The sequence below is a fragment of the Balaenoptera acutorostrata genome, chromosome 10 (genome assembly GCF_949987535.1).
Source record: "Balaenoptera acutorostrata chromosome 10, mBalAcu1.1, whole genome shotgun sequence".
NCBI classification, from domain to species: Eukaryota; Metazoa; Chordata; class Mammalia; order Artiodactyla; family Balaenopteridae; genus Balaenoptera; species Balaenoptera acutorostrata.
The window spans coordinates 48,790,640-48,817,145 of record NC_080073.1 but is presented as its reverse complement, the minus strand read 5'-3'; the positions used below and the strand labels follow the sequence as shown (position 1 = coordinate 48,817,145).

Sequence of the window (26,506 nt, the reverse complement as noted above, 5' to 3'; positions counted from 1 at the left end):
TGCTGCCCCTTCCATGCACTGTCTTCCAGGTGCCTGTGCAGTCCTGGTTCGATGACATGACAGACACGGAGCTACTGGACCTCATCCCCTTCTTTGAGGGCCTGAGCCAGGAAGACGACGTGTACAGCATGCTGCACAGACTCTGCAGTAGGTAGCCCCGGCCTCCGCCCGCCTCTCGCCTGTGCACCCCGGAACCTCAGCCTCGGGACCTGCCTGGCCTCAGCTCCCCAGGAGCTAAGAGTGAGGACACGCCATACTCCAGGCCACGGGGCGAATGTGGCCATACCTACCTGGTTTATTTTTTAAGAACAGAAACAACTATTTTAAAATGAACTCTTTTAACGAATTTCATAAAGGGACATGCATTTTACTGGATTTGCTTTTCTTAAAACATACCAAAAAGGAAAAAAATGGGAAAAAAAAAAAAGCTTGATATCTATCAGACTTCCTTTCAACTGTCCTCCCCTCCAGCAGACAGCCTGTCCCCTTCTACCCCAGCTCAGAGTAGCTGACCCAACTCAGAATCTCTTTCCTACAGGATGAAGTGCCTTTTTGAATGTTATTTTAAGCTGAGAGTTAATTTTTCTACACAACGTATTTCCAGACATCTTTTAGTCTTTTATTGTCTTAGCTTCTCTAAGAAGATAAATATGACAATTTTGTAAAACCTGGAAGGTGGGAGGGAGGTGGGTGGTAAGGGATGGGGGTGAGTCATAGGAGCCTGTCTCCCAGCCGGTGTGCTGCTCCGACCGCCTGTGGCATGCCACAGGGTCAGGCCCCTGCTAGTGACGGTGTCAGTGTGTGCATTCATTTCTGACCCAGTTTGGAATGTATCCGCAATCGTGTGGCTCAACGCTTTAGGAAACGATAGATCCTTTTATATTACTCTTATTATTTCTGACGGTGACAAATTTGTCTTGAGGTCACAGTTTCCCCTTGAAAAGTGGCATCATGTCACTTCCGCTTTCACACTACTGCCATACTTCTGTATGTTTTTGGTTTGGTTGTTGTTGGTAGAGAAGTTCTAAGAAACTCTAAAACCCTTGGATAGTTAAAAAAAATCTGTTGATTGATTTTTAAATCTGTCCTTTCCAAAAGCTGGATACCCGTGGAGCTGTTTGGGAATTTTCTTTGCTGCTACCGCGCTGCCACCAAATGGAATTGACCAGCGGCTGTTACACTGTTCTTTGCCACTGTGCCTACGCTCAGAATCTGCTCACTGCTAAGCTGCAGACTTGGACAGGGTCAGAAACATAGGTGTCCCACCCCGTTGCAGACTGTGGACTGCGTTCCTTCCCTGGCACCAGCCTCGGGAGTTCAGAAGGGAACAAAGACAAAAGGGCCAGCGCACCTGACCGGTGTGGCGTTCATTTCAAACTGCAGTCAAGCTCAGAGTTTCTGATAAGCTGACTGTTCTCTCTTGAGAACCTGTGGCCTCAACCCGCCACCACGCTGATGTGGCCCGAGTCCATCTCTTGGTCTTCTCTTTTGAAGCACAGCCTATTTCTGAGCCGAGGGTTGGGGAAACGCGTCTAGATGTGGGACCCATCGCCCAGAGCCAAGGAGAGGAAGGGCCCCCTCCCTGAGCCGGGGCTCCCTTTGCAGCCTTTCCCAGTGAGATCTTTTAAGCAGTGCCATGTTCCTCGTTTGACAATAAGACAGTCTATAAAGTATTGCTCTTAAAGATAATTTAAAAGAACCCTTTCATGTTGGCACCATTGCCTTAGTCCTTTATGGGTCGGGCCGGAGTTCTGGTGGGAGTGACTGGCACTAAGAAGACTGGAAAACGGTGGGGGGGCGGGGAGCTGTCAAAGTAAAATTTCTTTTCTGCTTTCATTCATAAAATAGTGAAGCCAGCTGCCAATCACGTCCTCCCAACAGCACTTTGGTCTGCGGACTGCCGTGCTTTCAGAAGAGAAGTAAGTATTCAGGGGTAACCAGGTCTCCCCACGCTCTGAGTGTTCCAAACCCAGTAATCCACATGCCAGTTAAAATAGAAACAGCCCCTTGCAAGGCATGACTACAGAAAATAACAGTTACGTGGCAGGTCTGCACATGCCATACACCTTGATTTGGAAAACTAGTCATTAAATGAACCCACTGCCTTAAATGTCTTGAATGTTGCAGTCAAGTGTCTGACATGTGTTGACATCCCCACAGAAATCAGTCCTGATGAGAGCCTTAGATCCTCACCTGTGCCCCCTTCTTTGTTGGCATCCCGAGGTCTTATTTGGAATAGGGGGCAGAGAGGACTGAAATTCTAGAATATTCCAGGGGAATCAAACCTAGGAATCGTGCCCCACTTCCGATGGAGTGAAGACACTTGGCAGGCTTGAGCCAGACACTTCACCTGGTCATTCCTGAAACCGTGAGCACCATTGCACTGAGCCAGTGCAGCGCTGCCGGGGGTGGAACCCAGTTCCTGCCACCACAGACACAGAATGTCTCAGGAGGGCAGCAGGCCCTCGGAGGGTTCTGGATTCTGTGCACCTTATTTGACCCCACTCCAAAATTCCGTTCTTATTTTAACCCTTGATTCTGCTTTATGTACATAATCAAAATATCTATATCGATATATATATTTTTAATCATCTACATGTAAATGAAGCAATAGAATTCTAACATAAGGCCAAGAAATGAGATGAATGTTTGGGGTTTTATGTTTTTTAAGGTAAATACGGGTATTGTTTTTAATTATTACCTTTTATTAAATTGTGGGCTTTAAAACCTAATGAAACCTATCAGCTATTTCTCTGTGCCATATACTTCCCATGTTACCAAAACACCCCCCAACTCTTCAGCCAAATGAGAAATCTGACCTCCTGAGTTTCCATGGTCCTTTTGGTACCAGGTTAAAATATAGTCTCCTGGAAAAATATTTTTTACATTAAGATCTGGAACAGGATTCTGTGGGTCGTAGACTGTGATGTTATCACATCTCTGGCCGGGCCGTGAGTGGAGGTGCTCAGGCACACCTGAGGTTGTTACTGCTCTGTCTTCCATTGCTCTGGAATCCTACGTGTTGGTCCGTGGTTTCACCCATTAGCTGTTTGTAAACAATGCATCTGTATCCTAAAAAGAAGCACCATGTGTCATAGCTGATGGTTGATGGGGAAACTCCTTTGATGTGGTGCGATTTTGATGAGATGATTTTGGAGACATGAGGATGCCCTAATGACACTGATTTGTCATGGTTGCAGCATTTGAACTTGTATAAAAAGGAAATCTGTATAAGTCTATAACCTGGCAACATTTTAAGACCCTGTATATTAAAGATGGCTTTCTCATAAAATCCAGAACCACACAGCCCTATGGTCAAACACTCGTGACGTTTGTGCCTCTGCTTTTAAAGGTGCTGTGATGGACAGTTGGCATGCCAGGGTTCGAGAAGAGTGGATGGTTTGAAGTGCTTGCATATACCTGTGCAAAATCAACTGGCTGCCTCTGTTCCTATTTTACTGTAAATTTGATGGTGTCTGTTCCTGTTCCATTCTCCAGGGAGCTTCTCTATAGACAAACACACCCCCCCCCCACCAAGTGGTGGAGATGCTGGTGTCTGGGTAGTCATGGATTTCTGTTGGACATTTGAATGTGTAAACAATCCAGCATCACTGGGGAAATACTACATGTAGAATGTGCACGTTTCCAGGGGCGAGCGTTGTCAGTCAAGAGATTTGCAATGATTTCCTTCCTGCCAAAAATAAATACATGAAACTGCACTCTCTTGTGGGTGGACTGCTTCTTAGCACCTCTCCTCACTCTGTTCTCTGTTCTCTCCCAGCTGCACAGCCTCACACCGGCACCTTGGGTCTCCCGGTGCCCCAGCTTCTGAAGAGCAGGGGCCAATGGGAGCAGGATCTCAGGAGCCACGGACCTGACTCCAAGGGGAGCTAGGAAACCACTCTGCCCAGTGTTAGGACCCTGGCTTCATCTCCCCAGACAGAAGCGGTCTGGCTCACCATCCCCCAAGGATTCCAGCCCTACCAGCAGGCTTCCAAGCGCAGCCTGAGGAAACCACAGCCCCCACCCTAGCCCCTCAGAGCCACAGGCATTGAGTGTGGTACCTAAACCCATAGCCCTCGCATACGCTGGCTGAGGTGCTGTGGTTATCAGATGAAGCATGGCAAAGGACCAGGAAGAGAGTAAGGATATCCAAAACAGTTTTCTCGCACTGGGACATCCAGAAACATTGCCCTCAGCCCAGCCCTCTGTATGAGAAGGTAAGGGGCTGCAAGTTCCCCGCCCTGCCCCTCTGCTAGGAAGTCCCGGCAGAGCCTTGGGCACAGCCTCACCACTCTAAGGACTGTCTCTTCATAATGATACCTAATTCAGATAATGAAAAACACCAGGGTCAACAAGCTCAGCAGATGGGTCTTATCCCCATTTTGTGGATGAGAAAATGGAGGCCAGTGAGACAGTCCTCTGCAGTCTATTCTGTCTGTCTCAGGGATACAGGGTTCTGCCAGGCATGTATATTCATCCCAAAGAACACAGGGCACAGTGTTATATCAGGCCAGGAAACCTAATATTTACCCAGAGATACACCCGAAACCTCCCCCCCCCCCCCCAGTTAGTCTGTGCCATGCCCCTAGGTGCCCTCTCCACAGTAGAGCACCTGGCCAGCCAGAGCGGTCACCCCAGCTTCCTCCCTGGTTCTGGATTCCTAGGCTGTGTCCCTCTCTATCCCTCTGTCTCTCCTTCGCTCAGCTCCCTAGCCCTCTCCCTCCCCTTGCCTTCTCCGGCATTGCCCCCAGGCCCCACCTTTGCATACAAGCAAACAAATGGTTGAGAACTGTCACTGCCACTGAAGCTGGGTTTAAATGGTCTGGGGTGGACTTGAGGATCTGTATTTTTAAGGGCCCTCAGGTTTCTAATGGGCAGCCAGAACTGAGAATCACTGGGTTAGGAGAGGGTGCTGTAAGGGAGGTGTGGGGTGGGAAACCTAGAGCCCATATAGCCTCCTCCTGAAGGCCTGAGGGTCCAGTGTGTTCTCCTTGGAGATCAGGCTAGTGGCCATGCCAATTGGTGAATCTGGGCCGTGAGCAGCCTGTTGATTCACAGGCAGCCCTGGCACAGGAGATGTGTGCCACGCCAGCATCCCAGGTTACACAGACTGTGCCGCTTATCCATAAACTCAGCAGACTGTCTTCCCAGGTGGGCTTTCCCCAGCCACTCCTCCCCACCCTCCCCAGCCTCCTACCCAGGTCCTGGAATACAGAGGTGATAGGTGCTCAAACAAGAAAACATCAGGAGGTGAACTCTTAGTATGCCAGGTCCCAAGCAAGTGACCTCTTGATGACCTGTTCCCACCTATTCAGGGGACCCGTGCCAGCCCAGGTCTCTAAGGGTTGGCATCATATTTTTACGTGCCTAGATGATTCAAAGGTGCAACCAGGGCTGAGAACCCCCACTCTGACTGGCTATGGAAGAAAAGAAAGTCCCCCAAAACTCTTCCAGGCCTGACACCTCCAGGTATGGCAGAGGAGCTATGGGCAGGGCTTAGGGGGAATGGCATATATTGCTTTACCTGAAAGATGTTATGTATTCATTGCAAAAAATTCAGGAAACTCAGAAAAGTACACAGAAAACACCATATGGACATTGGGAGTCTTTCCCAAGGCAGGGGTGAGGAGGGGGTCCCAATAAGAGCCCCAGATGCCTGACAGCTCCACTGCTTTTACAGTGAGGTGGGGAGCAGAGTAGCTACCCCCACTTCACATTGGAGCAGTGGATCGCGCAAGCCACCGGGAACACCTCACCTGGCGGGAGGAGGGGGTAGGGAGGGTACGGTCCTGGCCCCAGCTGTGTCTAATTGGGGTGGGTGCACGGGGGCTGCGCAGGGCCACGCATTCCCCGCCAAGGAGACGCAAGGCAACGGCACCTTCTCGTTCGCAGAGACCTAGGGCTGTTCTCTGGGCCGTCCTCGGCCTCGGGCACTCCGCACGGCTCATAAGAGTGGTGGCCCCCGCAGGCACAGGACAGGCTCCATCTCCTCGGGCCCTGGCCGTTCCCATGGCGCCCTCGGGGGAGTCGCTCTCGGACCGTGCGCGCCCTGGTGACCGTGTCACTGCTCCTCCGCGGCCTGCAGCCAGCTGGGGGGCGGGAGGGGACCCACGCGGGCCCAAGGCCGCTCTCCTCAAGGGCGTAGGACCGGACGTTTCCAGGCCGTGGGATCCAGGACACTAGTCAGGCAGCCCCGTCCCCGGCCCAGGTCCTGTCCGCGCTCCGGAGGGGCGCACCCCCCGCCACCTGGGACCCGGCCTCCACGAGAGGCAACAGGACTCGGATGAGACCTTGGACACCAGGACGCCGAGGTGGGAACCAGAGCGCAGGTAACGTGGGGGCGGGGCCTGAGGCGGGGCTGGCATCCAGCGCCTGCCCCGCCCACTCCAGACTCTCCGACGCCTTTGTCAACACCGATGCCGAGGGGGCTGGGCCTTCGGAGATAAGCCGGTGGGAGGGTGGGGGGCGGGGAGGAACAGAGTAGCGCTGAGAACCCTGGGAACTGCGGGGCGAGGGTGGAGGCGGGTCGCGGCGTCCCGGGGCAGGAAGAGGTCAGTGGTACGAGGGGGTCATGGCCAGAGCGGTGCTGGATGAGGCAAGCCAGGCTCAGTCCCCTTCTGACTCCAAGCCCGGATCCGTGGGAGGGTGGCCGAACCGGAGGAGGGGTTGACAGAGCTCCCTTCTTGCTCCGGAGGATGAAGGGAGAGGCCGGGTACCGTCTCGTCCTTGTAGCATACTGGCTGCCTGTGATCACTGCTCTGGGCCTCAGTTTCCTCTCTCTGTGCCAAGGGCCTGATCCCATGGAGCTTGTCCACACCAGACACAAAACAGTGCTGCTCATCTGGACCCCAGGCCAGGCCCTGGGCCCACTGCCACCGCTCCGGGCCTCGGGTCACAGATTACAGGGTGGGGCGGTTCTGGAGTAGGGCAGTTATGAGAGACTTCCTAGAGACCCAGAGAAGTCTAAGGGGAGGGGCCTTGGAGAGGTCCTTGTGCGCCCCTCCCCAACTAAGCTGCTGAGGCTGCATTGTGCCAGGTGGGGTGTCCTGCCCACAAGGAGGGCGGAGGGAGGTGCCATCTTGGTTGAGTCCAGAATGTGGAAAGGGAGCCATGGGAAGATGTAGGGGAGAGGCTTCCAGGCAAAGGAAACAAGTGCAAAGGTCCAGAGACTAGAATGAGGTCGGCGTCTTAAGAGACGCAAGAATCCTGTAGCTGGAATGAAGTGAGAACTGGGGACAGTGATAGGAGATGCAGCCAGAGGGACAGGCAACTGGGGATTTGATTTTAGGGAAGCCTCTGGAAAGTTTGAAACAGGGGAGTGGCATGGTCTGATTTATGGTTGAAAGATCCCTCTGGCTACGGCGGGAGGATGGATGTAGGGACCAGGGAGACCGAGAGAGGAGCTCGTGCTACCAGCTGGTGTGAGAGGCTGCTTCCCAGAGCAGGGCAGGAGTTGTGAGAGGGCTGGCCAGGCTCAGGGGCCCAGATGAACCAGCCGCTGGCCAGTCTGCTGGGTGTGAGGGAAGAATAGGAACCCAGGATGGCTCCCAGGTTTGGGGCCTGAGCAACTGGATGTTCCTGCCATTTCCGGAGGCTGTGAGGAGGTAGATCTGAGAGAGGCCTGACGTGGATGTCAAGCGTAAGGGCAGACGTGCCAGGAGAGATGGGACCAGATAAAGGAGATAGGTGGAGGCTGGGGGAGTTCGGGAGGGGTGGGAGTCAGGATCAGAAGAGAGCGTTTCCATGGTGTTTACAGCCTGGGGACTGGAACTTGGGAAAAAAATAGAAAGGAGACGGGCGAAGGAGCGAAGGCTTGTGCCTGCTGACATTTGAAGGCCCCAAAGGAGGCGGCCAGTGCGGTGGGGAGAAAACTTGGGCTGGGGGAGGTTTCAAAAGGAAGGGTTGGTCAGCGGAGTCCCTGGTTGGTGGAGGGGAAAGGTAAGGTGAAGACAAGGAGCCAAGCCCCAGCTTTTGGGCTCTGGGGACTAGGAAAGGGCCATTTCCAGGGAATGAAGAACAAAGACCAGCCAGGGTGGACTGAGAGAGAAACTGAGATGAGGTGGGGAGAAGTGACTGCATGTGATTTCGCTGGGCCCCAGACAAAAGGAGTCGGGAAACGGGTGTGCACAGGCAGAGAGGCGGAGCCAAACGCAGGCATCTCACAGGCCACACGCACAGTCACAAAAAGGAACAGAGGCTCAAAAAGGCATTCTCCCACACACAGGTCAGACACACACAGGGATTGGCCAAGTGCCTTGTGACACGGGCCTCCCTTCACGCACAGGGACCCAGTAGCTCTATCTGTTAAACACAGTCACACACTGGCAGTGGGTCCTCCTGGGCACAGCTGGACCCAGATTTCCTGGAGTCCCCCCACCCTGTGACAGAGCGCAGTGGGGGTGAGGACTGGACATGGGGAAAGGGTCTTGGGACCAATGGCAGCTTTTTTTTTTTTTTTAAGGAATTTTTTAAAAATTAATTAATTCATTCATTTATTTTTGGCTGCGTTGGGTCTTCGTTGCTGTGCACGGGTTTTCTCTAGTTGCAGCGAGCAGGGGCTACTCTTCGTTGCAGTGTGCAGGCTTCTCATTGCGGTGGCTTCTCTTGTTGCGGAGCACGGGCTCTAGGCGCGTGGGCTTCAGTAGTTGTGGCGCACGGGCTTAGTTGCTCCGCAGCATGTAGGATCTTCCTGGACCAGGGATCGAACCCGTGTCCCCTGCATTGCAGACGGATTCTTAACCACTGCGCCACCAGGGAAGCCCCGGATGGCAGCTTTTAGCAGTGTTCCCGCTCTGGAAGGGGCATCCACACCGGCTGCACCGTGGCTGGGACTGAGGCCTGTGGTCTAAGTTAAGGATGGCTGTGCCCCTGGAGGTTCTGGAAGGCTCTGTTTTCCAGCTCTTCCCCCACCCCACAATCAGGAAGGAAAGGAGGGGGCAGCCTAGGCGTGGAAGCGGCGTGTTCCCTGCAAGGGCTGGACTGGCCTCTCCCACGATGGGTATCAGGGCTCCCTGGGGAGGGCTGTGCCGGGCAGCGAGCCCGAATTGGGGTGGGGAGGGCAGCAGAGATGCAGGAGGGAGCCCTGGCCACCTTCCCCCACCTTCTGAAGTGACCTGGGTCTCGCAGAGCCAGACTGCCGACCCCCCGAACCAGCCTTGGTGCTGCTTCCTCCTAAAGTTTGCTGGGGTGGCCTGGCCTTCTGGAGGTCAGGGATCAGGGACTCTCAGAAGGGAAGTCACAGTGGATTCCACACCCCACATCTTGGTGCAGCCCAGGCCTCCATCACCCGCTCTCTCTGGCCACCGGTACCCAGGAGGTGAGGCCTGGCAGTCCAGCCAGGGGAAGGGGTTGGCTCTCAGAGAGCTGGGTCAATATTTGTTGACTGACTAACTGATTGACTAAGTGTGAATGCCCCAGCCCGACAAGTGCTGGGGCGTGTCCTGCTGGGCGGGAACAGGGATTCAGTTACAGTGTGGGGGAGGGCAATGGGCAGAGCCTGGCCCCGAGCCCGGCCCAGCACTGCCCACAGGCAGGGTGAAGGAGCGAGCAGTCTCCAGCAGGTAGGCCGGGCAGGGAGGGGACTCGGGGGGCCAGGGTGGGGAGGGCTGCCCCAAATCGGGTGTACCACATGGGGTCACTGGGCTTGGGGCTGCCGAGGGGCCGGCAGAACTGGGAAGGCAGCGAGCAGCCCAGCAGGTGAGAACACTGGTGGAGGCAGGGAGGCTGCGACCAAAGCGACCCTCAGAGGCAAGAAAGTGTCAGATTTTCTATGGGGCGGGGGCATGTCTGTCTCCCAGAGTCCATACACCTGGGGCCGGGGCCCTGTCCGTACCTCCCACTCCAGCAGGCAGCGCCCCCCACCCCCTTCCTGGAAGTCCGGCAAAGTGACCTCAGGGTCCGCCCCTTCGCAGGATCCTCAGGAGGCGGAAGTTACACACCTAGGGGAGAAAAAGGGGCACCAGAGGAGGGAGGAGGCTCTGGGTAGAGGGAGGGGCGGGGGGTGTGGAAGGAGGGGGCCCCCGAGGGAGAGACAGGGGCCCCTGGGTGGGAGGGGAACCCAGGGAAGGGAAAAAGAAGCCAGGGGAGAGAGGGTGCATTGGGGAAGGAAAGGGGTGTGAGAGGGCGGCTCCAGGGGAAAGAAGGGGGCATCTGGAGGATGAAGGGAGCACAGAAAGGGTGGAGGGGCATCAGGAGAGAAGGGGGCACTGGGGAGGGAGGATGCATGGGGGGAGGAAAAGGGCACCCAGAAAAGGAGGGGGCACCGGGACAGAAGGGCACGTCAGAGGAGGAGCTGGACGTCTGGGAGAGGAAGGGAGCCACGGCTGGAGGGAGTGAGCCCCCAGGGAAGAGGAGGGGGCTTCCGGTAGGAGGAGAGGATACCTGGTAGAGGGTCTCCACTCGGGGTGGGTGATGGAAGGGGAAGAGGGGACACCTCGGGTGGGAAAGCCTGGTGGGTCAGAAGGGGCACTCTGGGGAGGGAAGGGGCCTTCTGAGGGAGAAGGGACTGCCTGGAGGAAAGAAGAGGGTGCTGGGGAGAGAGGGCCCCCACCCTTTGAGCATCCCTTCTCCATCCCCCCAGAATCCAGTTGGAAAACAGGTTACATGGGATGAGGCCTCAGGCCCTGGGAGCCTGAGAGTTTGGCTCCGCAGGCTGGCACTGGATATGCGGGCACGCTCCAAGCTCCCTGGGGATGATGCTGTCCCCACCCCGTGAAACCAGCCCAGTCCCAACTTCCTGGCCACAGTCTGACTTCCCTGCCCCACAGGGAGCCCTGGGGACCCCTGTGCTGAGCCAACCAGTCTTCCTGTCACTCTGTCACTACTTCACAGTTACAGCTCCTAGTCTGTACCTCTGGTCACGGCCTGCCTGTGCCCTGGTGGTTGTCACTAATCACTGCTTCTGCCCGTCACCGCCGAATGTCACTACCCCTGTCACTTGATGTCATCACATGTTTCCTGTTGCTTGAGACCACTGTTTTTTTTTTTTTTTTTTTTTTTTTTTTTTTTTTTCCACAACAAAAGCAACAATGATTGCAATTACCAAACATGAAACACACTTATACTATGTCATAACATTGACATTCAGTCCAGTAATCCTCCACTGTAACAGCTCCTTTACTTTCCAGTGAAAATTGATTTGTATATTCTTTTCCTCTGAGTCCTTGTGGAATTTTTTTTTTTTTTTTAATTCAGACAGAAAGTCACAAAAATTATACTCATCCTCATCAGTTCACTCAGTCCCATGTAATTAATTTCTTTTTTTTCATCTTGATCTTTTGTTAGCACTTTTATGAGTTCATCAGTTTTTCATTAGAGTTCTGAAAATGCTTATTCATTCAGTTCAGCAGTACAGTCAGTTACCAGAAACCTGTACTTGTCAGAGTCTTTTCCATGAATTTCTTGAAGATGAAACTCTTTTATAGGAACATATTTGCAAAATCATCAGAGTACACCCAGAACTGTCTGTAAATGACAAAAGACTTAAAAATGACCATGGTTAAAGATTTGATGAAAGTTCATAATAATGCAGTTGACAAGAAAATTAGTTATTTCTGAGATATACATTTTAAGGTAATAACTAGGATTATTACTTATAACATTATACCAGAACATATAAGATTTTTAGACGTTTCCTGTAATGTCTGAAACATTTATATTAACATATTTCCATACATATTTCCATACAAATACAAATATAAGATTTTTAGAAATTTCATGTAATGTCTGAAACATTTATATTAACATATTTCCATACATATTTCCATACAAATACAAATATAAGATTTTTAGAAATTTCATGTAATGTCTGAAACATTTATATTAACATATTTCCATACATATTTCCATACAAATACAAATATAAGATTTTTAGAAATTTCATGTAATGTCTGAAACATTTATATTAACATATTTCCATACATATTTCCATACCAATACAAATATAAGATTTTTAGAAATTTCATGTAATGTCTGAAACATTTATATTAACATATTTCCATACATATTTCCATACCAATACAAATATAAGATTTTTAGAAATTTCATGTAATGTCTGAAACATTTATATTAACATATTTCCATACATATTTCCATACAAATACAAATATAAGATTTTTAGAAATTTCATGTAATGTCTGAAACATTTATATTAACATATCTCCATACATATTTCCATACAAATACAAATATAAGATTTTTAGAAATTTCATGTAATGTCTGAAACATTTATATTAACATATCTCCATACATATTTCCATACAAATACAAATATAAGATTTTTAGAAATTTCATGTAATGTCTGAAACATTTATATTAACATATTTCCATACATATTTCCATACAAATACAAATATAAGATTTTTAGAAATTTCATGTACTGTCTGAAACATTTATATTAACATATTTCCATACATATTTCCATACAAATACAAATATAAGATTTTTAGAAATTTCATGTAATGTCTGAAACATTTATATTAACATATTTCCATACAGATAACCCAATGAAAGTTTAGTATTAGTTGTTTTGTTTGTTTTTTTATACTGCAGGTTCTTATTAGGCATCAGTTTTATACACATCAGTGTATACATGTCAATCCCAATCGCCCAATTCAGCACATCACCATCCCCACCTCATCGCAGTTTTCCCCCCTTGGTGTCCATATGTCCATTCTCTACATCTGTGTCTCAACTTCTGCCCTGCAAACTGGCTCATCTGTACCATTTTTCTACGTTCCACATACATGCATTAACATACGATATTTGTTTTTCTCTTTCTGACTTACTTCACTCTGTATGACAGTCTCTAGATCCATCCACTTCTCAACAAATGACTCAATTTCGTTCCTTTTTATGGCTGAATAATATTCCATCGTATATATGTACCACAACTTCTTTATCCATTCGTCTGTTGATGGGCATTTAGGTTGCTTCCATGACCTGGCTATTGTAAATAGTGCTGCAATGAACATTCGGGTGCACGTGTCTTTTTGAATTACGGTTTTCTCTGGGTATATGCCCAGTAGTGGGATTGCTGGGTCATATGGTAATTCTATTTTTAGTTTTTTAAGGAACCTCCATATTGTTCTCCATAGTGGCTGTATCAATTTACATTCCCACCAACAGTGCAAGAGGGTTCCCTTTTCTCCACACCCTCTCCAGCATTTGTTGTTTGTAGATTTTCTGATGATGCCCATTCTAACAGGAGTGAGGTGATACCTCATTGTAGTTTTGATTTGCATTTCTCTAATAATTAGTGATGTTGAGCATCTTTTCATGTGCTTCGTGGCCGTCTGTATGTCTTCTTTGGAGAAATGTCTATTTAGGTCTTCTGCCCATTTTTGGATTGGGGTGTTTGTTTCTTTGATATTGAGCTGAATGAGCTGTTTATATATTTTGGAGATTAATCCTTTGTCCGTTGATTCATTTGCAAATATTTTCTCCCATTCTGAGGGTTGTCTTTTCGTCTTCTTTATGGTTTCCTTTGCTGTGCAAAAGCTTTGAAGTTTCATTAGGTCCCACTTGTTTATTTTTGTTTTTCTTTCCATTACTCTAGGAGGTGGATCGAAAAAGATCTTGCTGTGATTTATGTCAAAGAGTGTTCTTCCTATGTTTTCCTCTAAGAGTTTTATAGTGTCCAGTCTTATATTTAGGTCTCTAATCCATTTTGAGTTTATTTTTGTGTATGGTGTTAGGGAGTATTCTAATTTCATTCTTTTACATGTGGCTGTCCAGTTTTCCCAGCACCACTTATTGAAGAGACTGTCTTTTCTCCATTGTATATCTTTGCCTCCTTTGTCATAGATTAGTTGACCATAGGTGCGTGGGTTAATCTCTGGGCTTTCTATCTTGTTCCATTGATCTATGTTTCTATTTTTGTGCCAGTACCATATTGTCTTGATTACTGTAGCTTTGTAGTATAGTCTGAAGTCAGGGAGTCTGATTCCTCCAGCTCCATTTTTTTGCCTCAAGACTGCTTTGGCTATTCGGGGTCTTTTGTGTCTCCATACAAATTTTAAGATGATTTGTTCTAGCTCCGTAAAAAATGCCATTGGTAATTTGATAGGGATTGCATTGAATCTGTAGATTGCTTTGGGTAGTATACTCATTTTCACAATGTTGATTCTTCCAATCCAAGAACATGGTATATCTCTCCATCTGTTGGTATCATCTTTAATTTCTTTCATCAGTGTCTTATAGTTTTCTGCATACAGGTCTTTTGTCTCCCTAGGTAGGTTTATTCCTAGGTATTTTATTCTTTTTGTTGCAATGGTAAATGGGAGTGTTTCCATAATTTCTCTTTCAGATTTTTCATCATTAGTGTATAGGAATGCAAGAGATTTCTGTGCATTAATTTTGTAACCTGCAACTTTACCATATTCATTAATTAGCTCTAGCAGTTTTCTGGTGGCAGTTTTAGGATTCTCTATGTATAGTATCATGTCATCCGCAAACAGTGACAGTTTTACTTCTTCTTTTCCAATTTGTATTCCTTTTATTTCTTTTTCTTCTCTGATTGCCGTGGCTAGGACTTCCAGAACTATGTTGAATAATAGTGGTGAGAGTGGACATCCTTGTCTCGTTCCTGATCTTAGAGGAAATGCTTTCAGTTTTTCACCATTGAGAATGATGTTTGCTGTGGGTTTGTCATATATGGCCTTTATTATGTTGAGGTAGGTTCCCTCTATGCCCACTTTCTGGAGAGTTTTTATCAGAAATGGGTGTTGAATTTTGTCAAAAGCTTTTTCTGCATCTATTGAGATGATCATATGGTTTTTATTCTTCAATTTGTTAATATGGTGTATCACATTGATTGATTTGCGTATATTGAAGAATCCTTGCATCCCTGGGATAAATCCCACTTGATCGTGGTGTATGATCCTTTTAATGTGTTGTTGGATTCTGTTTGCTAGTATTTTGTTGAGGATTTTTGCATCTATATTCATCAGTGATATTGGTCTGTAATTTTCTTTTTTTGTAGTGTCTTTGTCTGGTTTTGGTATCAGGGTGATGGTGGCCTCATAGAATGAGTTTGGGAGAGTTCCTTCCTCTGCAATTTTTTGGAAGAGTTTGAGAAGGATGGGTGTTAGCTCTTCTCTAAATGTTTGATAGAATTCACCTGTGAAGCCATCTGGTCCTGGACTTTTGTTTGTTGGAAGATTTTTAATCACAGTTTCAATTTCATTACTTGTGATTGGTCTGTTCATATTTTCTGTTTCTTCCTGGTTCAGTCTTGGAAGGTTATACCTTTCTAAGAATTTGTCCATTTCTTCCAGGTTGTCCATTTTATTGGCATAAAGTTGCTTGTAGTAGTCTCTTAGGATGTTTTGTATTTCTGCGGTGTCTGTTGTAACTTCTCCTTTTTCATTTCTGATTTTATTGATTTGAGTCCTCTCCCTCTTTTTCTTGATGAGTCTGGCTAATGGCTTATCAATTTTGTTTATCTTCTCAAAGAACCAACTTTTAGTTTTATTGATCTTTGCTATTGTTTTCTTTGTTTCTATTTCATTTATTTCTGCTCTGATCTTTATGATTTCTTTCCTTCTGCTAACTTTGGGTTTTGTTTGTTCTTCTTTCTCTAGTTTCTTTAGGTGTAAAGTTAGATTGTTTACTTGAGATTTTTCTTGTTTCTTGAGGTAGGCTTGTATAGCTATAAACTTCCCTCTTAGAACCGCTTTTGCTGCATCCCATAGGTTTTGGGTCGTCGTGTTTTCATTGTCATTTGTCTCTAGGTATTTTTTTATTTCCTGTTTGATTTCTTCAGTGATCTCTTGGTTATTTAGTAACGTATTGTTTAGCCTCCATGTGTTTGTCTTTTTTACGTTTTTTTCCCTGTAATTCATTTCTAATCTCATAGCGTTGTGGTCAGAAAAGATGCTTGATATGATTTCAATTTTCTTAAATTTACTGAGGCTTGATTTGTGACCCAAGATGTGATCTATCCTGGAGAATGTTCCGTGTGCACTTGAGAAGAACGTGTAATCTGCCGTTTTTGGATGGAATGTCCTATATATATCAATTAAATCTATCTGGTCTATTGTGTCATTTAAAGCTTCTGTTTCCTTATTTATTTTCATTTTGGATGATCTGTCCATTGGTGTAAGTGAGGTGTTAAAGTCCCCCACTATTATTGTGTCACTGTCGATTTCCTCTTTTATAGCTGTTAGCAGTTGCCTTATGTATTGAGGTGCTCCTATGTTGGGTGCATATACATTTATAATTGTTATATCTTCTTCTTGGATTGATCCCTGGATCATTATGTAGTGTCCTTCCTTGTCTCTTGTAACATTCTTTATTTTAAAGTCTATTTTATCTGATATGAGTATAGCTACTCCAGCTTTCTTTTGATTTCCATTTGCATGGAATATCTTTTTCCATCCCCTCACTTTCAGTCTGTATGTGTCCCTAGGTCTGAAGTGGGTCTCTTGTAGACAGCATATATATGGGTCTTGTTTTTGTATCCATTCAGCCAGTCTATGTCTTTTGGTTGGGGCATTTAATCCATTCACGTTTAAGGTAATTATCGATATGTATGTTCCTATGACCATTTTCTTAATTGTTTTGGTTTTGTTTTTGTAGGTCCTTTTCTTCTCTTGTGTTTCCCACTTAGAGAAGTTCCTTTAGCATTTGTTGTAGAGCTGGTTTGGTGGTGCTGAATTCTCTTAGCTTTTGCTTGTCTGTAAAGCTTTTGATTTCTCCATCAAATCTAAATGAGATCCTTGCTGGGTAGAGTAATCTTGGTTGTAGGTTCTTCCCTTTCATCACTTTAAGTATTTCATGCCACTCCCTTCTGGCTTGCAGAGTTTCTGCTGAGAAATCAGCTGTTAACCTTATGGGGGTTCCCTTGTATGTTATTTGTCGTTTTTCCCTTGCTGCTTTCAATAATTTTTCTTTGTCTTTAATTTTTGCCACTTTGATTACTATGTGTCTCGGCGTGTTTCTCCTTGGGTTTATTCTGTATGGGACTCTCTGCGCTTCCTGGACTTGGGTGGCTATTTCCTTTCCCATGTTAGGGAAGTTTTCGATTATAATCTCTTCAAATATTTTCTCTGGTCCTTTCTCTCTCTCTTCTCCTTCTGGGACCCCTATAATGCGAATGTTGTTGCGTTTAATGTTGTCCCAGAGGTCTCTTAGGCTGTCTTCATTTCTTTTTATTCTTTTTTCTTTAGTCTGTTCCGCAGCAGTGAATTCCACCATTCTGTCTTCCAGGTCACTTATCCGTTCTTCTGCCTCAGTTATTCTGCTATTGATTCCTTCTAGTGTAGTTTTCATTTCAGTTATTGTATTGGTCATCTCTGTTTGTTTGTTCTTTAATTCTTCTAGGTCTTTGTTAATCATTTCTTGCATCTTCTCAATCTTTGCCTCCATTCTTATTCCGAGGTCCTGGATCATCTTCACTATCATTATTCTGAATTCTTTTTCTGGAAGGTTGCCTATCTCCACTTCATTTAATTGTTTTTCTGGGGTTTTTTCTTGTTCCTTCATCTGGTACATAGCCCTCTGCCTTTTCATCTTCTCTGTCTTTCTGTAACTGTGGTTTTTGGTCCACAGGCTGCAGGATTGTAGTTTTTCTTGCTTCTGTTGTCTGCCCTCTGGTGGTTGAGGCTATCTAAGAGGCTTGATGGGGGGCTCTGGTGGTGGGTAGAGCTGACTGTTGCTCGAGACCACTGTTACATGGTCACTGTGTCTGCCTGTCACTCATGTCACTGTCACAGCAACAGGCCATCACTGCAACAGCAGTTCTGGGTGCAGTTAGAGCACATGGTGACTCCCTTCTCCGTCCGCTTTCACTCCTGCAGTCATGGGCTGAGGACCTGCCAGGTGTCAGGCAGCAGGAGCCGGCAGTAAACAGGAGGACAAGCCCCTGGCCCCAGAATCCTCTGCTCTACTGAGGGAGGCCAGGCCATCAGCACACAGGGTCTCCAGAATGGGTTCAGGGGGGCAGCTCTAGCCCCGGCAGGACCCCCCTCTGCCCGCCCTGTTCTGGGCAGCTCCCTCTCCCACCCCACCTCACCCCACATCCATGGCCATCTTGGCCCTCTTTGAGAGGGCTGGGTGTTTTCCCACTGTGAGCTCACCAGGGCCTGGGCCCGGCCTGGACAAAGGCGTAAGGAAGCTGGGCCACTCGGTGCCACCTGTATCTCCCCTCCCACTTCATTTCCCCGATCATGCAGGGTCAAGGGTGTTCCTCCTGCTGATACAGCATGGCTAGAGTGGAGTGGAGAGGGGAGGGGAGAGGAGTGAACACCACACCAGGGCCACTAGGAGTGAGAAATTCAGAAAGAAGGGACTTCTGGGTCTATTAGGCAAAGCAGCAGCAAGAAGGAAAAGTTGCAGCTGGCAGGATTTAGGTTACACGTCGAAAGAATTTCCACGGATGAAGGAATGACCAAACCTCACGCAGAGGTTTCTGAAGGAGGGGTGCAGGGAAGCCCGGGGTCGTTGAGAGTCACCTGCCAACATGTAACAAAATCCAGAGCCCCCTTCTTTCCCAGATCCCTCTCATTCCATGCTTCTATCTCCTGGCACACTCAGAACCACGGAGCACGGCAAAGTTGCTGTTTGCAGAGCCAGTGGCTGTTTGCAGTCTGTGTGTATTAAGTGTTCAGCTCTGTTTCAAGAATTTGAGAATGTTTTGGTCTGATCTATGCAAACTGCTCATGTTAGCTAAGCCTGTCACTTGCTGCAGTCTGTCACCTTCAGAGACAGTCCGTGTGTGCAGAGTCTGTCCTGGGTTTGCGGAACATTTGTCTTATCTGCAGAGCTTCTTTCTGTCCTGAGCCTGTTTTGAGAGTGTCTTTTTTCAGAACCTGGGTCTTTTTAAACAGTCTGTCCCTCTTTCCTCATGGATAAGATATGCTTTTATTGCAGAAGCGGCCCTGAACGCAAGCCTATCCCTGTCTCCCAAGCTTGTCCCGCGGCCTTGGCTGGGACATCTCTTTCTGCCTAAAGACACTGTCCCTGTCTATAAAGCGTTGTCTGTTTATAGTTCCTGGCCCTGTCAGCAGAACTTGTTTCCTCTGCAGGGAGTATCTCTGTCTCTAGACTCTGTCCCTGTTCACAGTCTTTTCCTATTTCAGAGCCTGTTCTGTCTGCAGAACCTGAGCCCTATTTGTACAGTCTGTGACATTTTTCAGAGCCTTTGCCTATTTGCACAGCCTGAAACAGGCCATCACTGCAGTCTGAACTTCCCTGGATCGAAACTCTTGTCTGCTTGCAGGCTCTACTCCTACGAAGAGTTTCTCACCGCCACGGGTCACTGTGTCTGGGAGAACCCCTGTCTTTCGACAGAGCACATCCCTGTTGGCAGAGCCCATGCCTGTCTGCACAGTCTACTCCTAATTCCATGTGTACTTGTTAACAGAACCTGTCCCTATTCATGGAGCCTTTATCTGTCTCTAGAACTCATCCTTTTCTAAAGCCTGTCCCTGTTTGCTGAACCTGGGCTCTCTACAGAACCCAGCCCCGTTTTAAGATCTTGCCCATGTCTGGGGCATCTGTGCTGGAACATGGAGCTGATTTCCTGGCCGGCTCCTTTCAGCAAATCCTGCCCTCTCTGAAGACACTGTCACTGTTAACAGAGGCTGTCTGTTTGCAGAGCCTGTGTGGGCTTACAAAACCTATCCCAGTCTGCCAAGTCTCTGTCTATACAGGCTTTGTCTGCAGAGCCTGTGTCTTTTTGCAGAGCCCAGATTGCTCTGCAGAGCTCACGATTGCTTGCCCAGTCTGTTCCGATCTCCTTGTTTGCAAGATTTGAGGCTGTTTCCCAAGGCTGTCCCTGCATGCAGAGCCTGACCATGCCTAGAGAGCTTTTGCCTGCTTCAGAGCCTGCCTCTGTCTGGCAAGCACTTCTCTGACTGGTGATGCTGTGTCTCTTTGCAGAGCCTTGCCTATCTATGTGCCTGTTCATATCTGCAGAGCCTGTCCCTTCTGCAAAGAGTCCCTGTCTTAAGGGTTTGTCCCCATCCACATTTGCAAAGCCTTTCCCAGTTCTGCAAAGCTCCTCCATACCTGCAGAACCCGGGACCGTCTGTAGAGCCTTTCTCAGCGTTCATAACCTTCGCCTGTTTGCCCAGCTTGTCTGAATTTCCCTGGGTCCAGTCTGTGTCTCTTCACGTAGGTCATCCTTACAAAGGTGGTCCCTGTCAACAGAATTCATCTTCATCAGGAGAACCTGTGCCTGTTGCATCCCTTTCTTGGGTCTGAGGAAGCTGTCCCTTTTCTCTGCAGGTGCTGTGTCTCTTTGCATGGCTATCTCCTAACTGTCTGAAAGACCTACGCCTATTTGCCTTGTGTGCAGAGCCTGTCTTGTCCACAGGACTCTGTCTCCCTTCAAGAGCCTGCCCCTGTTTGCAGAGTCTGTCCCTGCCTACAGCACCTGTTGTGACCAGCAGAGCCCTTGCCTGGCTGCAAGCCTATCACTGTCTACAGTGACTGTCCCTGGCTGCAGATCCTGTGTCTGTATGCATAGCCTGTTTCAAGCTCCCTGTCAGTTTGCAGAGGTTGTCCATAGACTCAAAGCCTATCATTGTCCACAGAGCTCAGCCCTGTTTCAAGAGCACAAGCACAGACGACAAGGCAGGTCCCTGTTGCAAAGCCTCTGTGCCGACATCTGCAGTACCCGTCCTGGTGTGCTGGCCCTTTTGTTTACGCAGCCCTCCTCATGAGAGGCACAGGCTATGATGAAGGGTCTTTGGAGAGCTGTGCGTGGGGAGAGCTCTTGCTTAGAGCCCGGAGTACAGGCGGCCAGGGCCTGAGGACTCTGGCTCCTGTTCCCTCCCTCACTCTTTCCTGATCTAGGATGGACACCAACGGGGGCCTCCCAGCCATCGGGAGCCGCAGGGACCTCCACATATGGATCACTGAGGTGAGCTGCACGACCAGACACAAGAGCTGGTGGTAAAGACAGTGTGCAGGTCTCTGAGACCAGGCTTCTGCCGCCCCCCACTCAGAGCTCCCTCCCCCTACCCCGCAGGGTCATGGCTGGGGGGAACGGGGTCTCCCAAGTTGTCACTAGGCGCCCTCCTCTCCCAGAACCTGAGGATGGTGCCGGTCCCCGAGCGGGCTTATGGGAACTTCTTTGAGGAGCACTGCTATATCGTCCTGCACGTGAGCACTTCAGGAGTCTGGGGGGCGGTGGTGGTGGTGGTGGTGGTGGGGGCTGGCCCTTTGGGGGTTCCATGGTGCAGACTAAGCTCCGCCTGGGAAAAGGCAGTCTGGGAGCCCAAGAATCGCATCCCATACGGAGGCTGCTGCCTTTGAGGCCTCTTCACCCTTCCCTCCCCGGTCTCCGTCTCCTGTCGGTGGAAGCACCTGACCAGTCTCCCCACAGCCCTTCGTATATCCTCCACCTCGGTCTCCATCTCCGCCCCAGCCCTCGGGCCCCACCCCACTCCTGGGACCTCAGCCCCTCACCACACACACAGACGCAAACACCTGGGCCCTCGGTCCCCCAGAGCCTGAAGGCCACGTCGGGGGCGCCCAAAGACCTGCACTACTGGGTCGGGAAGGAGGCGGGTGTGGAGGCGCAGGGTACGGCGGGCTCCTTCGTGCAGCACCTACAGGAGACGCTGGGTGGCGCCACCGTGCAGCACCGCGAGGCGCAGGGCCACGAATCCGCCTGCTTTCGCAGCTACTTCCGCCCTGGAATCATGTGAGTGAGGCGGGCAGCGGGCTGGGAGGGGCAGGAGCCGTGGGGTGGCTGGCGGCCTGGGGCAACTGTCTCCCTCATCACAGTGTGTGGGGTGGTTTTTCTGAGGGGGGGCGGGTGACAACTTAGTGACATACAAATCATACCATACAACCCACCCATTTAAAGCATACAATTCAGTGATTTTTAGTGTATTCACAGACTTGTGGGATCCATCGCTATAATTTTAGAACGTTTTCATCACCCCCAGAAGAAGCCCCGTACCCTTTAGCATCACTCTCCATTTCCCCCAATACTCCCTTGCCCCAGTCTGTATAGATTTCCCTCTTCTGGACATTTTACTTAAATAGAATTATACAACACCATTTATGGATATACCACATTTTAATTATGTATTCAACACTTAATGGACATTTGGGTTGTTTCCACTTTTTAGCTGTTATGGGTAATACTGTTGTTAACATTTGTATACAAGTTTTGGGTGGTTTTTCCCCACAGTTTTATTGAGATATAACTGACACACAGCACTGTATAAGTTTAAGGTGTACAGCATAATGGTTTGACTTGCATATGTTGTGAGATGATTACTGCAGTAAGTTTACTCACCATCCAGTATTGTATACAAGTTTTTGTGTGGACATATGTTTTTCATTTCTCTTGGGTGTATACCCAGGAGTGGATCCCAGTGTTGTTTTTGAGTTTGCTTTTCTGTTACTATGCCCAATAGAAATACGTCTTTTGCTGTAAATTGCTTCAAATATTTATTTAATTAACAATTACAATATATTAGGTCGAGCCATAGGAAATTGCCAGTATTTGATCATTTCTGTTGAACCTGATACGTGTAAATAGTATATACATAAATGCACGCACACATGTATACATGCACATGCAGAAAACATGCCACCCCATGTATGTCCACCTACAGATGGGCACCCACATACATCGGTGAGTATTCATGTTCACCTACACACATACACGCGGTTGTGTGAATTCCATGCACGCACATCTGTACTCACACGGATAAACAGATACACGTTATACCCCACATGCATACATGTATATACACATTCATGTGTCCACGTATCTACACATGGATAAACACATGCACATTACTGCCCCCATATGCTTGTACACACGTGTTCATATCTACTTGCACACACGTATTAAACAGGCACGTGTGTGTCCCCACATGCGTGCATGCAGGTGCGCACATCTGCACTCACCCCTGCGCATGGCAGCATACGGTCTCACGTGGGACCCCATGCTCTCCTCAGCTACCGGAAGGGAGGCCTGGCCTCTGCCCTCAAGCACGTGGAGACCAACGTGTACAACATCCAGCGACTGCTGCACATCAGAGCGGGGAAGCACGTGTCAGCCAGCGAGGTGAGAGCTGCCAGGGATGCCACCTGACCTTGGACTCAGCTGGACTGCGTGTCCTGAAGTGTAGGGGAGTGTGGAGCGTGGTGGGGACAGTGGGGGGAACGCGGGAGGTCAGCATTCCCCGATGGCCCATCCTGATGAGGAGAGAGAAGGCAGAGCCAGGCTTCCAGCCCCACCCCTCCCACAGCTCCTTTGACCCTCTGTTTCCTCATGTGTCCCATGGACACACTGAGAACTAGGGAGGTGAGGCAGACAAGATGATGCACCTGGCTGGCCCTGGTAAGCAGCACAATGGGAAGTAGCATGATTTGGGGAGGTGCACAGCCCCACATTCTCATACACATCATAATTGTCACCCATAGACACACCCAGTGTCTCCACTGTTAGCCCTAATGCCACTCGGTCCATAGAGTGCCCTTGTGCAAATTAGACCTGAGTGCCCCTTACTTCCGTCTGTCAGGGTATTGATGGAAAATACTGATTTTGTGAGAACAAGACGGTTTTCTGCCATCAGTGTAATGAACAGTCAGGAGTTTGACGCCTGCGATGTGAATGGTGACACTGAGTTGTGTACATTACTGTCTGCATGGTATGTGGCAGCTCTGTGACTCACAGACAATCCCACCCAGGCTCATGCAGTGTCACCCACAGATTTAGTGATCATACATCCCCGGTCATGCAGCGCCACCATGCAGCCCCAAGTTTTGCCTGTTAGCCTGACATAATTATTCAGAGCTCCCACTTTTACTCTCCAAAGCATTGGGATGATAATTGCCCTTTTCCACAGATAACACACTGTCCCCCACACAGGCACACATGCACTGTCAGCCAGGAGCTCATACACTTCTTCACATTTGATGTTCACCTACACACACATCTACACGTGTGGATAAACTGATACTTGCGCCCCTCTTGCATCCATGTGTCTGTGTACGCATGTACTGCTGTAGACTTGCACTGAGTGAGAAATGTCACACTTGGTCACGGACACCCTGTGAAATGCAGCATAACCTACGCTTACACATGCCCAGAGATGCACCAAGCCACGTCCACAGTGACGCTCAAGGTCTCACATGCTTACATGGATGCATGCCTGCACACCATCAGAGTGGTGTCACACTCACACATACACCCAGTTGCACACAGCTTCATGCACATAAGTGACACACCTGAGCTATGTGCACGTGGGCAAGAACAGGCTGCAGTGCCCCTCCACCTGGGTGCGGGTGGGATGACACACTGTCTCCCTCCCTGACGCCTGGCTCTGGCAGGTGGAGCTCTCCTGGCACAGCTTTAATAAGAGTGACATCTTCCTGCTAGACCTGGGCAAGATGATGATCCAGTGGAATGGGCCCAAAACCAGCACTGCTGAGAAGGCGCGGGTCAGTGTCTGCCCCGGGAACTAAGGGGTGCAGTGCTCGGGGAGAGGGGTGGTCCTCCAGGTGCCCGTCCTCCAGCTACCCCAAGAGGTGGGCTTCGCTCTCACCTAAGAAGCTGAGAAGCACCTACAAACTGAGTCCAGATCCTGAACTGGTGGTACCCCTGGATGCCAGGATAAGGGGATACCTCCCCTGGCCCCCAGCCTCTGGAAGCTGAGCAGTGACAGGAGGATTCTGGGCTGGACTGTCTGAGAGGTGAGGGGGGGCATTCTGGGGATGCTCTGACTGCCAGGTCCTGTCCCGCAGGGCCTGGCCCTGACCCGCAGCCTCCAGAACAGGGAGCGTGGTGGCCGTGCACAGATTGGCGTGGTGGATGATGAGGCTGAAGCCACTGACCTCATGCAGATCATGGAAGCTGTGCTGGGCTGCAGAGTGGGCAACCTGCACACCGCCATGCCCAGCAAGAGTACTGACCAACTGCAAAAGGCCAATGTCCGTCTCTACCAGTGAGCAGGCTTTGGGAGTGGGCAGGGTGGGTGGAATAGCCCAGGCGTGCATGTCCATCGTTACTGCAATAACACGGTGTCTCTAGGAAGCCCTCTGGAAAAGGTTCATGGGTTTCTGGGGCAGGCCATGTGGGACCTTAGACCCAGCCTGTGCTCTTGCATGGCTGCCTTTCTGAGAACGCATTGTACAGACAGGGTGACTGAGGCCCTGAGAGGGCCAGGGAGCTGCCTAAGTCTTCACAGCAAGGCTGCAGTGAAGACCTCAACCTGGGCCCCCAGCCCCCAAGCCTTCTGCCTCTGGAGGTGCGAGGGGCACTGGTAGCTGGAGCGGAGCCAGGCCCGGGAGGAGCTGAGCTGCCCGCATCCGGATGTCTGTCCCCTAGTGTCTACGAGAAGGGCAAGGATGTGGTGATCCAGGAGTTGGCGACCTGCCCACTAGCCCAAGACCTACTGCAGAAGGAGGTGAGGCATGCCTGGCCCCAGCCATCCTATCCATCTCCCCACCCACTCCACAAGCCCAACCCAGTCTGGACCACCTACTGACCAGCCCCACTTTTGCTCCCAGGACTGCTACATCCTGGACCAGGGTGGTTTCAAGATCTACGTGTGGCAGGGATGCATGACTAGCCTCCAGGAGAAAAAGGCTGCCTTCAGCAGGGCTCTGGTGAGGCTATGGGGCCCTGTCTTAGAGGGACATAGCGCTGCCCTGGTTCCTGGGTAGGGAGGAAACCGCCCTACCCTGCAACCTAAGCTGGGAGACATCCATGTCCTGGGGTCTAAAGAGAGAGGTAGTCCTGCCCTGGGGCCAGAAGGGGGATACATCCTGCCCTGGGAGCCCTGTCTGATGGAGGAGGACATAACCCTGCCCTGGGGTCTAAGCCTGAAGACCCACCGCCCTGTCTGAGGGCGGAGACACAGCTCTGCCCAACGGTCTGAGGGGGAACACAGGGCCCCTCTCTGGGGTACCGCGGGCTGTGGCCTGCCTTGGGGGCCCTGACGGGGGGGAAGACCAGATAGCATCCAAGAAACCATGTGTAAAAGGGGGATGTGGGGGACCCGCCTTGAGGTCTGAGGATTCTCCAAGCACTGGGTGCCCCCTCCTTTTCCAGGAGGGGAGGCAGGGCTCTGCCTGGGGTCTGACGGGTGGTCATAGCTGGCCCTTCCCGAGGCCCGGACGAACGGGACCCTGCCTGTCCTCAGGGACCTCGGAGAAGTCGGTAGTGCCGGAGCCAGCTCCTTAAGCCAGTCCTGAGCTCCGTTAATTAACGCTGCTCAGCGCACTGTTTGGCCCCGCAGCGTGAGCGGCAGGTCCTGCGGATGGGGCGGGGCAGTGGGCCCTTGGGCCACACGCTTGACAGAGCCCCCCCCCCCCCCCCCGCCCAGGGCTTCATCCAGGCCAAGGGCTACCCGAGCTACACCAATGTGGAGGTGGTGGACGAAGGCGCCGAGTCGGCCGCGTTCAAGCAGCTCTTCCGATCGTGGTCTGGGGAGCAGCGCAAGAACAAGCACCTCCGCGGAATGGGTGAGGGGGCGTGGCCGGACGGCGGAGCGGAGCTCCGAGCCGCGGCTTCCTGAGCGATGGGCGG

General features: G+C 49.8%; 2 protein-coding genes across 3 annotated transcripts in view; both read left to right on the top strand.

The window, feature by feature from the left end:
• CTDSPL (CTD small phosphatase like) overlaps positions 1 to 3,719 on the top strand; it is a 127,804-nt gene extending 124,085 nt beyond the window's left edge. The window contains 1 exon segment of the mRNA XM_057555218.1: positions 30 to 3,719. Within this exon segment, the coding sequence (XP_057411201.1) occupies positions 30 to 155 (126 nt within the window). The 3' untranslated portion in view covers positions 156 to 3,719.
• Positions 3,720 to 9,106: 5,387 nt separating this feature from the next.
• VILL (villin like) overlaps positions 9,107 to 26,506 on the top strand; it is a 26,168-nt gene continuing 8,768 nt past the window's right edge. The window contains exons 1-10 of one of the 2 annotated variants that reach the window (XM_057555822.1): positions 9,107 to 9,563; positions 20,803 to 20,869; positions 21,037 to 21,111; positions 21,459 to 21,655; positions 22,930 to 23,038; positions 24,307 to 24,417; positions 24,721 to 24,920; positions 25,304 to 25,382; positions 25,486 to 25,584; positions 26,304 to 26,442. In XM_057555822.1, coding sequence (XP_057411805.1) covers positions 9,412 to 9,563; positions 20,803 to 20,869; positions 21,037 to 21,111; positions 21,459 to 21,655; positions 22,930 to 23,038; positions 24,307 to 24,417; positions 24,721 to 24,920; positions 25,304 to 25,382; positions 25,486 to 25,584; positions 26,304 to 26,442 — 1,228 coding nt within the window. In that variant the 5' untranslated portion in view covers positions 9,107 to 9,411. The remainder of the gene's footprint in view (positions 9,564 to 20,802; positions 20,870 to 21,036; positions 21,112 to 21,458; positions 21,656 to 22,929; positions 23,039 to 24,306; positions 24,418 to 24,720; positions 24,921 to 25,303; positions 25,383 to 25,485; positions 25,585 to 26,303; positions 26,443 to 26,506) is intronic. The other variant, XM_057555823.1, reaches the window with a different exon arrangement.